The 14662-nt window shown below is 42.4% G+C and overlaps 1 protein-coding gene across 1 annotated transcript; it reads left to right on the top strand.

The window, feature by feature from the left end:
• Positions 1-615: 615 nt before the first annotated feature.
• Positions 616-12688, top strand: LOC120054165 (G1/S-specific cyclin-D1-like). Its single transcript, XM_039001604.1, has 5 exons — positions 616-1014; positions 2234-2449; positions 2841-3000; positions 5511-5659; positions 9781-12688. Exons 1-5 carry the CDS (start codon positions 817-819, stop codon positions 9934-9936), a joined length of 879 nt encoding a protein of 292 aa, XP_038857532.1. The 5' UTR covers positions 616-816; the 3' UTR covers positions 9937-12688.
• Positions 12689-14662: the final 1974 nt, after the last annotated feature.

The following is a 14662-nucleotide window of genomic DNA, read 5'->3' as shown; positions in this document are numbered from 1 at the left end:
CATCATCATCATATTCATCATCATCATCATCCTACTCAAAACAAACGGTATTGGTGCATACACATATTTATCAGATGTTATCGCGGGTGCTCCAACAGTTCAGTAATACCTGACAATACAAAACAATTGTACAACTAATAACCCAATTGTACAACTAATAACGCTATTATTAGCCTATGTTCCTCCTTCCTCTACTTCTTATTTTTGTTGGGTGGGTGGGGCTACTAGGCTTGTACTTGTAGGCCTAGTTAATATTAGGCAAAGTCCTTGTTGCGCATGGGTAAAAAAGAGGCCACACGAACAATAAGGGTTACACGAGTCCTCCAATCCAGCCACCGAGCATCTCTGCTTCCCCCACTGGTGCCTCGCAGTAGCTACAATCAGTCCCTCGCCTAGTCTACTGCCTCCAGAAACGGACCTGAGACCTCCCACTTCCAATAGCCCATACGCTGGCGGCGATGGGAAGGGACTATAAGCTTATGTGGAATAGCGTTCTAAAACGTGCCCCCTTCTTTGAGGCGGACCTCTCTTTTTGGGCCTCTCTCTCTCTCTCTCTCACTCACGTCGAAGCTGCCTTTGATCTGCTCCATAACCAACCTACATAACAACAGTCACGTCATTTCCCCAGTGCGCGGAGGGGAGGGGAGGGGAGTTTATTGAGGAAAGCTGATCAAAGTTTGGACGCCTCCTGAGAGCTTCGACACAGCAGTCGCAGCAGACAGAGGCAAAGCAACATCCACGGAACTTTTGGGGAAGCAATAGTTCAGACTCTCTTTCAGTCTCTCTGTCTTTCTCATTGCTCAAGCGACTGCCGGGATGGAACACCAGTTGCTGTGCTGTGAAGTGGAGACCATCCGGAGAGCTTACCAAGACTCGAACCTGCTCAACGACAGAGTTCTGCAGACTATGCTAAAAGCTGAAGACAACTATCTCCCCGCAACGAACTACTTCAAATGTGTACAGAAAGAGATTGTACCCTGCATGAGGAGAATTGTTTCTACATGGATGCTGGAGGTTTGTGCAAAAAAAAACTTTCTAACAGATCCATAACATTCAATTATCTGAATCATGTCACTGGTCTATGCCCTTTGAAATATAGGCAAAATACATTACTACCATGCAACTATAACGATTGCTTGTCCTGTGTTGTTCATGTCATGTGTTTATTACATTATTCACCCAGCGATAGCTTAAACGTTGGACTTAATTCGAGGTTGTCTGTGTGACTCATTGAGCGTTATTTTTACCTGACACATGCTGCGAATGACGCCAAATTTCCCCTCGGATTATATTCACGTGAACAAAATGTTACACTTTAGTATTATTACCTTCTTAATTAATGTCAATGTACACGTACTGTATGCCCTCACTAGTGCCAGTATTCGCCCTCTTTGTTTTCTTGTGGTTTATAGCACTACTTTGTGGTTTAAAACGTGTAATAACCATGTCGCAGCTGTTTTCCATATTAGTCACCGACCTCGGATGCAATTGAAACTTTGTTTCTGTTGTTAAGTTGCCACTTGATAAAGAAAATGTAGCCTACATAATTGTTCTTAGAGTTGAAGCAACCGAACAATCAAAGTCGATTTGGGAGTTTCAAAGGGTCGCCTCTAAAATTGGTTAATGGCTTCGATCCCTTTTGAGAGAATGTAATAAAGGTGACCTATTATGTAAGACGACACATTGATTAACATTAACAGGGTAAAAACGTTTTCGTGGTGTGTAAGATTATATTTTAAATACATTTTTAAAGTTGCATGCTGTTATGAGATGTGTGCGCATGCTGCTTGTCCAATTTCTAGCGGCTTACAAATATAGTTAATTTTGAACATTATTATTTTAGATATTCGGAATATGACACTTCTGTCCGATAAAAGAAAAACATAATAATGTTTACATGCCAATGTTACATTCTAAAACAATTTTGAAATATTTAAAAATATTTTTTGAAAATATGGCGAACTACAATATGGCTCTGCAAGCCATGCGCTTGCCTTGCAGAGATCAACCTTTGTGTCCACGAGCGAAATGTCTGTCAATTTTTATTTATTTATCCGTCTTAGATCTCCTTTACAGGCACATAATATGCATGTATATGCATGCGTGTATGACTCGTGTTATTGTTTGTTATTTTTGATAGTTTTGTAGCCTATGGAGATATAGGCCTATAGACTGGATGTGTAGCCTATATAGACTGGATGTGTAGCCTAACTCGTTTCGCTTTTGATTCCAGGTCTGTGAGGAACAGAAATGCGAAGAGGAGGTTTTTCCCCTAGCTATGAATTTTTTAGACAGATATTTGTCTGTTGAACCCACGAAGAAGACTCGGCTACAGTTATTGGGCGCTACATGCATGTTTCTGGCGTCTAAAATGAAGGAGACCATTCCTCTAACAGCTGAGAAGTTGTGCATATACACAGACAATTCCATCCGGACGGGCGAGTTGCTGGTAATTTGACTTCCACATCATGTTCTCATCAGTTATAACCAACACATGTAGATTATGTTTAGGAGGTATTGTAAAATGTAGTTTAGTGTTTTTGACATATTTTAACTATAATAAGAACTATAATTTCTTATAAGTGGATTCTTTTCAGTTTAGCCAAAGTTAACTTTGGGGGATAAATAATTTTAAACAAGAAAATAACTGAAATTCTGTAACAAAATGTCTTAAACCTACTTCCCCTAACATCAATGATTGTCATTGTCATGGCCCTGGCACAGTGGGAGAGCATAGGCCTGTGTGGAGCATGCCCACCCTCTAGTGGTGTGTTGGTTTCTTGAACCCTTGCAGGTGTCCTACTACATGTATTCTCTCTCTCTTCCCATCTCCTCTACAGCAAATGGAACTACTGGTATTGAACAAACTGAAATGGGATCTAGCCTCAGTGACTCCACACGATTTCATAGACCACTTCCTCTCCAAGCTACCCATCCATCAGGACACCAAGCAAATCCTGCGCAAGCATGCCCAGACATTTGTGGCCCTCTGTGCTACAGGTATGTACTGGAGTCCCACCACCACCTGCCTGTCGTTACACTGCTGACTGCTCTTCTGTTGCTGTTTAATGCTGTTAACTTAAAAGGAGGTTGTAGTCCTACATGTCCCCTGGGTTTCAGATGTGCCGATGTGGATTACTACTGTGAAGAGGGGTTTCCAAAGGCAAGCGGTTGAGTTGACGTTTGTCAACGGCATGATAACTCCCGTACTTGTGTAACAGTTATGCCGTTCTCTTTTGCCCTAAACTTGATTTGAACCACTGGACTTGGCGTTTGGTGAAGTGACGAGGTTTGGGTTTTGGTGTAGACAGTTCTGGTAAATACAACGCAAGCTGGACACATTCCAGAAAAGTTGTGTTTGTTTGTGAACGGGCCCTGCGAAGCTGTCTGACATCTGAGCATCAGATGCTTCGGGAATATACTTTGACGTAGCTGCTGTTACACTGTCTAATTTCTACCCTTTGGACTAAGCTGAAGCAGAAGCCGGCACAATAGAAGGCCTGAAGCCAATAGCAGGCAGTTTTACTTAAGGTTATATTGAAGAGAAGTCCTGCTCTATAGGTTTCCGACCTGCACTGCTTTCCCTCAACAACATTTGATTTGTGTTAGAGTAAGCCCCTCTGTCTTGTGGTAGGTCAGGGGGGAGACTTATCTCAACGCGCTGTTTGAAGTTAGTGCTTAATTGAATAGATTGAATGGGCCTATTGGCCTAGGCCCTGCCTTGTTCTGTTGTGCACTCTTGGTGGCATGGAGATAAAAAGGTCCTGGCCTCTCTTTTGGAAGGGAAGGGAATTTAGAGTGACTCAATAAGAACACTTTGAACAAATGTTCACTTACAGTAGTTAACTCCAATTGTATTAAAAGAACAGGCAAACAGAATAAGGTAGGGAGGGAATGACAAGGGAGTGTGTGTGAAAGCATGTTGAAGATCCTGTATGTGCTTATTTGTGTTGAGTAATAGCTCAAGGCACTTAACGAGTTCCGACCTGCTGCCACATTGTCGGTATCAGGGGTGTGTTTTAACACTCTTTGATATACCTTTGTGACATTCATTTACTTCCTTCATCTTGCCAGCATAGAAGAAATGTATCCCCTTTTATATCTTCCTTTTTTTCAGAGACGGCGGAGTCTCTTGCCTTGTATTTCTCCTTGCGAGCAGCTGCTGGCTGGCATTCCTGCATTCATCTTGAGGGTTGCAAGCATTTATTTCCTTTCTCTTTTATAGGGAGGCTAGGATTGGGTAGATCTAGTGGGGATATGGGCCTGGATAATGGCTCTCTGGCTTGCCTTTATGCGAGTTCAATTAATCTCGCAGCGCTCATCCTCAATCCTCCTCTCTAAGCTCTCTGTGGTGCAGGCCCTTGCAATGGGAGCTCACTCACAATGATGCCCCAGCCCCATACCCATTGGGTTGGGGGGGGGGGGGGTGTAAAGGGGGCTCGTCTCCTAGACTGAGAGGCCCCCTAATTAATATGGTAAAATTAATGGTCTGAGCCTGGTGATTAGACCTGTTGTTTCACACAATGTGCCTCGTCTGAGGAGCCCCTCTGTGTGTGTGTGTGTGTGTGTTTGTGTGTGTGTGTTTGTGTGCGTGTGTGCACATGTGGTGCGTGTGTGAGCGCCCCTGCCTGGAGTAGATTTATTGTCTCTCTAAGCACTTGAAAAGAGGAAGTGAGACATGATCTTTCCAGAGAGGGGTCCAAGCCAAGCGAGTTGAAGAGTGATTTATTGCATACTGAGGCTGTCGAGAAGGGGAAAGGGGGTTTGGGCTTGAGGTGGAGGGGGTAGAAGAGGGTCTGGGGAGAATACATCTGCATTTCATGAGCTTGTCTCTTTCTCTCTGTGTGATTATCAAGCAGTTCTTTGGCTGAATAGATCGTTTATCACCAACATCAGATTCCAGCAATATGTCTTACCTCTTATTTGATTGTCATTTGTTGTATCTGCTCCTCCTTGCTCTTGACAAAGTTTTGTATGTATGCAAATTTGAGGCTTGAGAGACGAGGATAGAGAGAGTAGGAGGGGATGACTGCTATAGGAGTGTAATGGGGGAGGGGGCAGTGTGACTGGGACCTACAGCATAGCTCCTCAGTAGCAGTCAGGGCATACTGCCACATGTCAGCATGGTGCCTCTGTTCTGATTCTGTTGGATGCACAGTGTCTCTCTCCTCTCTGTCTTGCCATTATCTGGCTGTGCCACATTACGCTGCCCCATCCCCCTCGTCCCACCTCCTTCCTCTCAACCCTCTCTCCCTCCTCCACACCTCCGCCTCATCCCTCACTGCCAGGGTGTCATCTCTCTTTTGTTGTCGCAACCGTGTCAATGGCCTGAGCTGCCGCTCTGCAGCCAGTGAGCTGCCCCATTAACAAGGTTGTTGTGTGAATTATTTGTGGATCAAATGCCTTGCTTCGGGAATTTGACCTGTTGCCTCTCGCTCTTCCTCCTCCCTCTCTCTCTCTCTCTCTCTCTCCTTCTCTCTCTTTCTCTCTTTTCCTTTTCTCTCCACCAGAAGTCAAATTCATTGCCAACCCTCCGTCAATGATCGCAGCGGGCAGTGTGGCGGCTGCTGTCCAGGGGCTGAATCTGAAGAGCATGGACGATGCACTTTCATCCCAGCAACTCACGGACTTCCTGTCTCAAGTCATCAGAAGTGACCCGGTATGCAAGGACAACCAAGTCTCATGCAAAAATGTTGAATTTAAACATACAGTTTAGAAATGTGACTAGAGAGCCTAATATAGTAAAGGTGCAACCATTCTGCCTCGCTTTGCAATGGAATGAATGGCCGTCTTTTATCTTCCACAGATTTCCAGCCTTTTATTGATCAGATTGCTATTGACTCGTGGGGGAGAGGGGGTGACAGTAGAACAAGAGAGGAGTAGTCCTGAGCATTAACCCGAAGTATCAGTTACCCGGGTCTCCCACGGGAGCAACCAACGTCTTAGACCATTAGAGCAAGAGGAAATTCCCTCTTGGGCCGAGGGCAGACACGGGTTTTGAAGTTCGTAGGCAGGGTTACCTCATCATGTGACCATGACTGACTCATGTCTGCTATACCTGCTATGTAAAAGAGCCCGAAGAATGTGTTATTGAGAAGGATAGAGAGCAGTTACTTCGCATGGTATCTCTACCTGAAAGTGCATGATCTAAGTGATTGTTAGATGGTATTCAGCAATCATAAAAGTGTGCCTTATTTACTTTGAAAAACTACTAAAATAGTGATCTTGTAAGACAGCATGGGCAGCAGCTCCATGGAGATGAGACGATGACTTGGAATGAAGTAGTAAAGTCATCAAATATAACAATTGTAATATACACAACAGCTGAAATATTTTGTTAAAGTAACGTGAATAAATGATGGTTAATAAGTGATGTAATGGGCAATCACTACCATCATGGGATTTTTTTATTAAAAAATATTCTGTGTTACAGCATTCAACTCCCATAATGCATGTTGCATTTAATGTTTTTTTAAAAATAAGCGAAACCGGAGTCAATTTTGTCTTTTTTTTAAATAATCAAACCCGAACCGACCTCAAAAAGTACTAATCACTCAGCGCTAGAGGAGAGAGAGAGAGATCTGAGAGACAGGGGATGTAGAGCAGCAGGTAGCCAGGTCATAAACCCCGTCTCTGAATGGGTCAGGAAATGAGAGGCGAGCGAACAGTCCCTCACTCCGGTGCAGTCGACGACGACGTGCAAAAGTTCTCGCTCGTTGTCCCCTTTGTCAATGACGCAGGAGGCCAGGCTCTTGTGCAGTCCAAAAGGAAAAGAGGAAGAAAAAAGAAAGAGGCACCATGAATAAATGCACTTTCCTCGCAACTACAAAGTCAGTTGTGTATATTTGCATAACAAACACAGGACACAACTCAGTCCTAATGTCATATTTTAGTACATACAGTGGCTTGCGAAAGTATTCACCCCCCTTGGCATTTTTCCTATTTTGTTGCCTTACAACCTGGAATTAAAATAGATTTTTGGGGGGGTTGTGTCATTTGATTTACGCTAGTTACGCACTTTGAAGATGCAAAATATTTTTTGATGTGATACAAACAAGAAATAAGACAAAAAAACAGAACACTTGAGCGTGCATAACTATTCACCCCACTAAAGTCAATACTTTGTGGCGCCACCTTTTGCAGCAATTACAGCTGCAAGTCTCTTGGGGTATGTCTCTATAAGCTTGGCACATCTAGCCACTGGGATTTTTGCCCATTCAAGGCAAAACTGCCCCAGCTCCTTCAAGTTGGATGGGTTCGGCTGCTGTACAGCAATCTTTAAGTCATACCACAGATTCTCAATTGGATTGAGGTCTGGGCTTTGACTAGGCCATTCCAAACCATTTAAAGGTTTTCCCTTAAACCACTCGAGTCTTGATTTAGTAGTATGCTTAGGGTCATTGTCCTGCTGGAAGGTGATCCTCCGTCCCAGTCTCAAATCTCTGGAAGACTGAAACAGGTTTCCCTCAAGAAACTGTATTTAGCGCCATCCATCGTTCCTTAAATTCTGACCAGTTTCCCTGTCCCTGCCGATGAAAAACATCCCCACAGCATGATGCTGTTGGTGGTGTTCTCGGGGTGATGAGAGGTGTTGGGTTTGCGCCAGACATAGCGTTTTCCTTGATGGCCAAAAAGCTCAATTTTAGTCTCATCTAACCAGAGTACCTTCTTCCATATGTTTTGGGAGTCTCTCACATGCCTTTTGGCGAACACCAAACATGTTTGCTTATTTTTTTCTTTCAGCAATGGCTTTTTTCTGGCCACTCTTCCGTAAAGCCCAGCTCTGTGGAGTGTATGGCTTAAAGTGGTCCTATGGACAGATACTCCGATCTCTGCTTTGGTCTTTGTTGCCTCTGATTAATGCCCTCCTTGCTCGGTCTGTGAGTTTTGGTGGGCGGCCCTCTCTTGGCAGGTTTGTTGTGGTGCCATATTCTTTCCATTTATTAATAATGTATTTAATGGTGCTCCATGGGATGTTCAAAGTTTCTGATATTTTTTTATAACCCAACCCTGATCTGTACTTCTCTATACATGTGTCCCTGACCTGTTTGGAGAGTTCATTCATGGTGCTGCTTTCTTGTTGGTACCCCTTGCTTAGTGTTGTTGCAGACTCTGGGACCTTTCAGAATAGGTGTATATATACTGAGATCATGTGACCGATCATGTGACACTTAAATAAAGCCCACCTGTGTGCAATATAACTAATAATGTGATTTCTGAAGGTAATTGGTTGCACCAGATCTTATTTAGGGGCTTAATAGCAGAGGGGATGAATACTTTTGCAAGGCACTGTAATCTCTCATTATTTCAAAGGAATGTCCAAAATTATTATTAGTATCATTATTATTATTATTATTATATTGAACTAAAATATAAACGCAATGTGCATCAATTTCAAAAGTTTTACTGAGTTACACATTCATATGAGGAAATCAGTCAATTGAAATAAATTCATTTGGCCCTAATCTATGGATTTCACATTCCTGGGAATACAGATATGCATCTGTTAGTTACAGATACCTTAACAAAATGGGCCTCAGGATCTTGTCAAAGTACTTCTGTGCATTCAAATTGCCATCGATAAAATGCAATTGTGTTCATTGTCCATAGCTCATGCCTGCCCATACCATAACCCCACCCACCACCATGGGGCACTTTGTTCACAACTTTGACATCAGCAAGCCGCTCACCCACACAACGCCATACACGTGGTCTACGGTTGTGAGGCCGGGTGGACGTACTGCCAAATTCTCTAAAACAACATTGGAGGCGGCTTATGGTAGAAAAATGAACATGCAATTCACTGGCAACAGCTCTGGTGAACATTCATGCAGTCAGCATGCCAATTGCACACTCCCTCAAAACTTTAGACATCTGTGGCATTGTGTTTTGTGACTAAGTTTCACAGTTTAGAGTGACCTTTTATTGTCCCCAGCACAAGGTGCACCTGTGTAATGATCATGCTGTTTAATCAGCTTCTTGATATGCCACACCTGTCAGGTGGATGGATTTTCTTGGCAAAGGAAAAAATACTCACTAACAGGGATGTAAACAAATTTGTGCACAACATTTGAGAGAAATATGCTTTTTGTGCGTACGGAACATTTCGGGGATCTTTTATTTCAGCTCAAGAAACATGGGACCAACACTTTACATCTTGCGTTTATATTTTTGTTCTGTGTATTGTTATTATTTTAATCAAAGGATAATATCTAAGTATTGTGTAGTAATAGAATAACTTCTGAAACCTTCCTCACCCACTGGTCTGGCTCTAGTTTCTACAGGTCTCTTTGATCCAGGTAATAAGAACCCTAATCATTAGAATGAGGTCCCTAGGGCTCTCCTTCCACCACCTGACTGAGGGTCTGCCCCTCTTATCCTTCGCCCAATGAATTGCTTTTGCTCCTATTGTTTTGGGTCCAGGAATTGGTGCTAGCAGATTTGGTTTCCAGTCTTTCTGGATGTATTCTCTTCCACCTAATCCTCACACAGTCACAGCCCTTCCCACTAGAGTGCAACTCTGCCTCTGCTGTTCCGTGTGTTGTCGCCGCTCCTTAAAGCCTACACAGTATACCATTGGTACCATGGTCATACCCTTCTAATACTGCATATGTTTTCACGTTGTTCCCGATTGTTTGAAGATTTATTTCAGAAGGCAGGCAAAAAAGCCACCTGTTAGACAAATGTCCATGACTGTAAGTGGTCCTTGTTGCTGAGAGACGATCCAACACTAGTCCTTATGTCATCACTAACAATGCCTCTCTCTCCCCCCCTATGCAGGATTGTCTACGGGCGTGTCAAGAACAGATCGAGTCCTTATTGGAGACCAGTCTCCGTCAGGCACAACAACACACCGTTTCCACGGACACCAAGAGCATGGACGAGGAGGTCGACCTGTCGTGCACGCCAACGGACGTTAGAGATGTGAACATCTGAGTTGGACAGCCTTTTCTGGTGCTCACTAAGCAGAAGCCATGGATGGAGGATTGGGCTTCGGGGAGAGAAGAGAACGCGCTGATTGACACTGTCTCAGCAGCACCACTCCCGCTGACTGCGCTCTCACCTACTCACACCCCTGTGCTCGTAGCATAGGGTCTGGCCTGAACGTCATGTCTGGCTCCTAACAGGTGCTGTAAGGGATCAGCCAGGGCTTCATGCGTACACTTGCTCTCTGTCCCCTCACTGGTTTGAGGCAGCATCAATCGGGCATGGTTCCCATTATGTATTTTAGACAAAACAAACTTGAATAAGAAAAAAAAAAGAAGTGTAGAGCTGTATGTACAACAGAATAGACAACTAGAGAATAATGAACTAGGTATTTTTGTTGTTGTTTGGACAGATTGAGCATGATACACCTGCAATTTCTCACGTAAAACGCTAGTCCTGAGTTGTTTGATGACATAAGCGTTTTGTGGTATGGTAAACCCGTTTCTAATGGAGGGGCGGTTTTTGTTGTCCCTGGTTAGTTTGGTGTGGCCATGCTTGCCTCAACATTTAACCAACTTTGAGATATTGTTTTGAAAATCAGTCTTCTAATCTCCTCTTTTTTTTAACGGAGAATGTAACCGTACAATGTTAATTTGTTTAGCGTACTTAGGGCTCTATTCAATCCATATCGCGGAAGTTCAGCGTTACGACATGATTGAAATTTAAAGGCAATGTTCCCGCGTTGGCAGAGACTGCATTGGCTGTAAACTCTGCGTATGTCGGCTTAATCGGAAATGACCTTTACATTTAGATCGCGCAATCTGTAACGCTTCAGCGATACTAATTGAGTAGAGCCCTTATTCAATTGTCATCAGAGGTCTGTGGATTACCAAGGCCTCTGTCCTAACCGCTAACCCACTGCTTTCCGGAGACAGCAAGCTAACCAGTGAAGTACAGCTACTTCAAAATATCTGCAGGAAGTCTAGATCATATTATACTGAATGATTGCAACATTGCATTCTGCCACAGAATAATTAGCTAGCCGTCCTGTATGTTCTCTCTATGTAAGCTAACGTAGTCCACAGTCTTTATCGAATTGTAATTCTGTCTTACTATCTAAAAACCATTCCATCAAAAAAGCACTTTGGGTCAATAACTCCTTACTGCCTATTTTGAGAAGAACCATATGGGACATGACTAAACATAATGGAATGGTTTGGGAACAACGTCAGCTTCTGGGATGAAGAGTGTTTCGAAACATGGTGTTATGTTGGAATGGCAGGACATATTAGGATGTTTTGGGCACATCTAATCTATTTGTCTAGCTAAAATACCTGGACCCCATCTTTCTGACATTTTAGTAGTAAAGACGGTGAAAAATGGTGGTCCCATCCACGCAAGAAGGCACCTGTCTACCTATTCTCCTCATGACAGTTGATAACAGACTTTTCTAACTGCTTGAATTGCATCTGAGGCTTGTAATTTGTAGTTACACTAAGAGCTATTTATTGCAGAATATTCTCTTTTCATGATGACAGAAGCTATTTCATATATATGTAAATATTTCCAAACATTCAATTCAGAGTTGCAATTACATTTTTTACAAATATGTGTAATTTCATCCAATCAAAATACAACATTTTGGCCCTACTTTGAAAGGCATGTGAAGTAAAACTACACTCAAAGTATTGCTTTGAAATCATTGCATTGGCTTAGTGTACTGAATGTTAAGGAAAAACTAGAATTCAAAAGAGGAATGTCTCAAATCTTCCCTTGTCATCAAATGAAAATTGAAAAGGCTTTTAAATCATTTTGCACAAATTCAAAGATGCGTATTGTTGAAGCTGGAAGAAATAACTGAAGTTGCTATGGGGTTGCGAGGGGAGTGATGGGGGGCATAAGGTATGTGGGCAAACGGTTTGATTGTACAGTGACAGAATTTTTTTTGTTAACACTCCTAACAACAAGCTGCTATGGAGGAATATTCCCAGCAAAGTTTCATGACTTTAAATGAAACGAAAATGAAAAGAAAAAACATCCTTTTTTTTCTCAAAGTGTTTGCTGCTATTTTGTGGATATTTGTAATAGTTAAATGTCAATATACTGCCATGTAATAGAATTTCTCATAGAAAATTATGATATTATTGACATTGTCATTTGTAGTGTATTGGTATGCGATCCGATTTTTCTTACTATGTTTTATGATTTCTGCTCTATTCCAAAAAGAAAAAAAGAAAACGTAAAAAATAGAGCTCCTGTTTCCTTCACTATACCTCATGCTACAGACAAAAATATCTGATTATTTCGTCTGAGTTTTACTTTAATTCTGACTGTATCTTTTTTTATTTGTCTGTCCATTTTGAAAATTTAAATACTATTATCCAAATGGGTCCTTCAGGGAGCTAGTAGAAAGCATTGATTGAACCTGGTGACATAACAACCAACCTGATGTTAGAAAGTTGTTATAACTAGTTTAAAACACCTTTATAACTCCTTTTTAAGCTGTTTCATTAAAAGAGACTATCCCCCATTAGGCCGTTGATGGCCCTTATATATATATATATTTATAAAGCTTTTGTACAAATTGAAAACAGATTTTTGTAAATGGCATGTTTACCTATTAAGCCATAGGTTGTTTTCTGATAGCGATTTAACACCATTTTGATAAAAAATGTACCTCATGTCATCAGCTCAAAACGACCAGAGACATGATGTTATCAATCATGTGTTTTTGCTGCACAATAAAAATAAATTAAAAAAAATAACCCTAAAGACTACTGCATCTTTTCTCTTCGTGGTATGTTAGAGTGTTCCATATGGAGGCAATATTGTTGGTTTTGCCTCAACATAAGTGAATACTTTTCTGGTCTTTGTGACCAAAGTCAAGTAAATACATCTACTTGGATATGAAGCTGCTATCCAGGTCCTAGTCACTTTGATTCCTACCTAGTGGGGAAAATGTGTTGAAAAGACATCAGGTTGCGTATGCGTGTGTGTATGTAAGGGGGGTGGGGGGGTAAGAGACTGAGAGGGAGAATTGAGAGAAAGGAGCGAGAGAGCAGAGGGACATAGTACATTCTGTTTTGTTATGCATGGAATGCTTTTGAAGGGAGAATTCTGTATAGAGGAATAGAAAGGCTGAAACCCTAATCCTTTCCCACAGGCAAGGACCTCACCAGGATCGGGATTTTGGGGCTTTAGCCCCGAATGATTTGTGGTCAGCCCTGAATCCTTTGCGCTGCTGCGATGGTGTAAAAATAATTTAGTCAGCTGAATGCACCGCTTAGTTCATAGAGCCGTGGTTACGTGAAACTCACAAAGTCACCCAACCGTTATAATACATGTAAAGCAATTGCTGTGTGTTATCAACTACATTATCATTTCAGCACCGTTTTCATTGGGACAGCGCCATTGCTCCAGTGACGTGAAGTGAGGTTGGTGGCTGGGTAAGCACTGGCTATTATCAAAGCCAGATTTACTGACAAATAAAGCTTGATGTAGCCCATGTTCACCATACAACTGATAGCGCCAACAACCAGAGTGAAATAGGCTGAAATAGACCGAAATTGACTTTTTTTTTTTACCAAATGAAAATACTATTGTGGCCAAGATACACAAACCTTTAATGTTTGCATATTTAATATAATCTGACAAAATTACACGCTGCTCAGCTCAGACATGTAGACTGATGTAGCGTCCACAATGACATGCAAATACACAGGACATTGATATTCATTGTTAGACAGAAGGATATACACTAAGTATACAAAACATTTCCATGACATAGACTGACCAGGTGAATCCAGGTGAAAGCTATGATCCCTTATTGATGTCAATGTTTAAATCCACTTCAATCAGTGTTGATGAAGGGGAGGAGACAGGTTAAAGAAGGATCTTTAAGCCTTGAGACAATTGAGACATGGATTGTGTATGTGTGCCACTCAGAGGGTGCATGGGCAAGACAAAACATGTAAGAGCCTTTTAATGGGGTATGGTAGTAGGGGTTATGGTAGTAGGAGCTAGGTGCACCGTTTTCTGTCAAGAACTGCAACTTTGCTGGGTTTTTCACACTCAGCAACAAACCACCCTCCACTACTGGCTTGCCTCTGAAGCTAAGCAGAGTTGGTCCTGGTTGGCCCCTTGATGGGAGACCAGATGCTGCTGGAAGAGGTGTTAGAGGACCAGTAGGAGGCAACTAGGGCAGTGATTGGGGACATTTCCCTGTGTAGGGTGTCCTCTTTCAGATGGGACCTTAAATGGTTGTCTTGACTTATCGTAGGGGTGTTAAGGCCGGTGTCCTGGCTAAATTCCCAATCTGGCCTTCATACCATCATGGCCACCTGATCATCCCCAGCTTCCAACTGGCTCATTCATCTCCCCTGTAACTATTCCCCAGGTTGATGCTGTAATTGAGAATGTGTTCTCAGTCAACTTACCAGGTAAAAGTGTCAAGAATGTTCCACCACCTAAAGGACATCCAGCCAACTTGACCCAACTGTGGGAAGCATTGAAGTCAATATGGGCCAGCATCCCTGTGGAACGCTTTTGGAAACTTGTAGAGTCCAGGCCCTGACAAATTGAGGCTGTTCTGAGAGCAAAAAAGGGGGCGGGGGGGGGGGGGGGGGGATTTTCATTTTCTGTCATTTTACAGCCAACCATGTTATTTGAGGTGAACAGAGAATGAAAGGCTACATACCTTTGAAATATTTCCATGAATCCATGACAACAGCATCTG

This window comes from Salvelinus namaycush, chromosome 9, assembly GCF_016432855.1.
Source record: "Salvelinus namaycush isolate Seneca chromosome 9, SaNama_1.0, whole genome shotgun sequence".
NCBI classification, from domain to species: domain Eukaryota; kingdom Metazoa; phylum Chordata; class Actinopteri; order Salmoniformes; family Salmonidae; genus Salvelinus; species Salvelinus namaycush.
The sequence above is the reverse complement of the archived record's forward strand: the minus strand, read 5'-3'. Positions and strand labels throughout refer to the sequence as shown.

Excerpts from the sequence above, each read along its gene's own strand:
- LOC120054165 (XM_039001604.1), top strand. The coding sequence starts at position 817 with ATGGAACACCAGTTGCTGTGCTGTGAAGTGGAGACCATCCGGAGAGCT. Across the intron at positions 1,015-2,233 it reads TTTCTACATGGATGCTGGAG|GTCTGTGAGGAACAGAAATG; the intron begins GTTTGTGCAAAA and ends TTTTGATTCCAG. Across the intron at positions 3,001-5,510 it reads TGTGGCCCTCTGTGCTACAG|AAGTCAAATTCATTGCCAAC; the intron begins GTATGTACTGGA and ends TCTCTCCACCAG.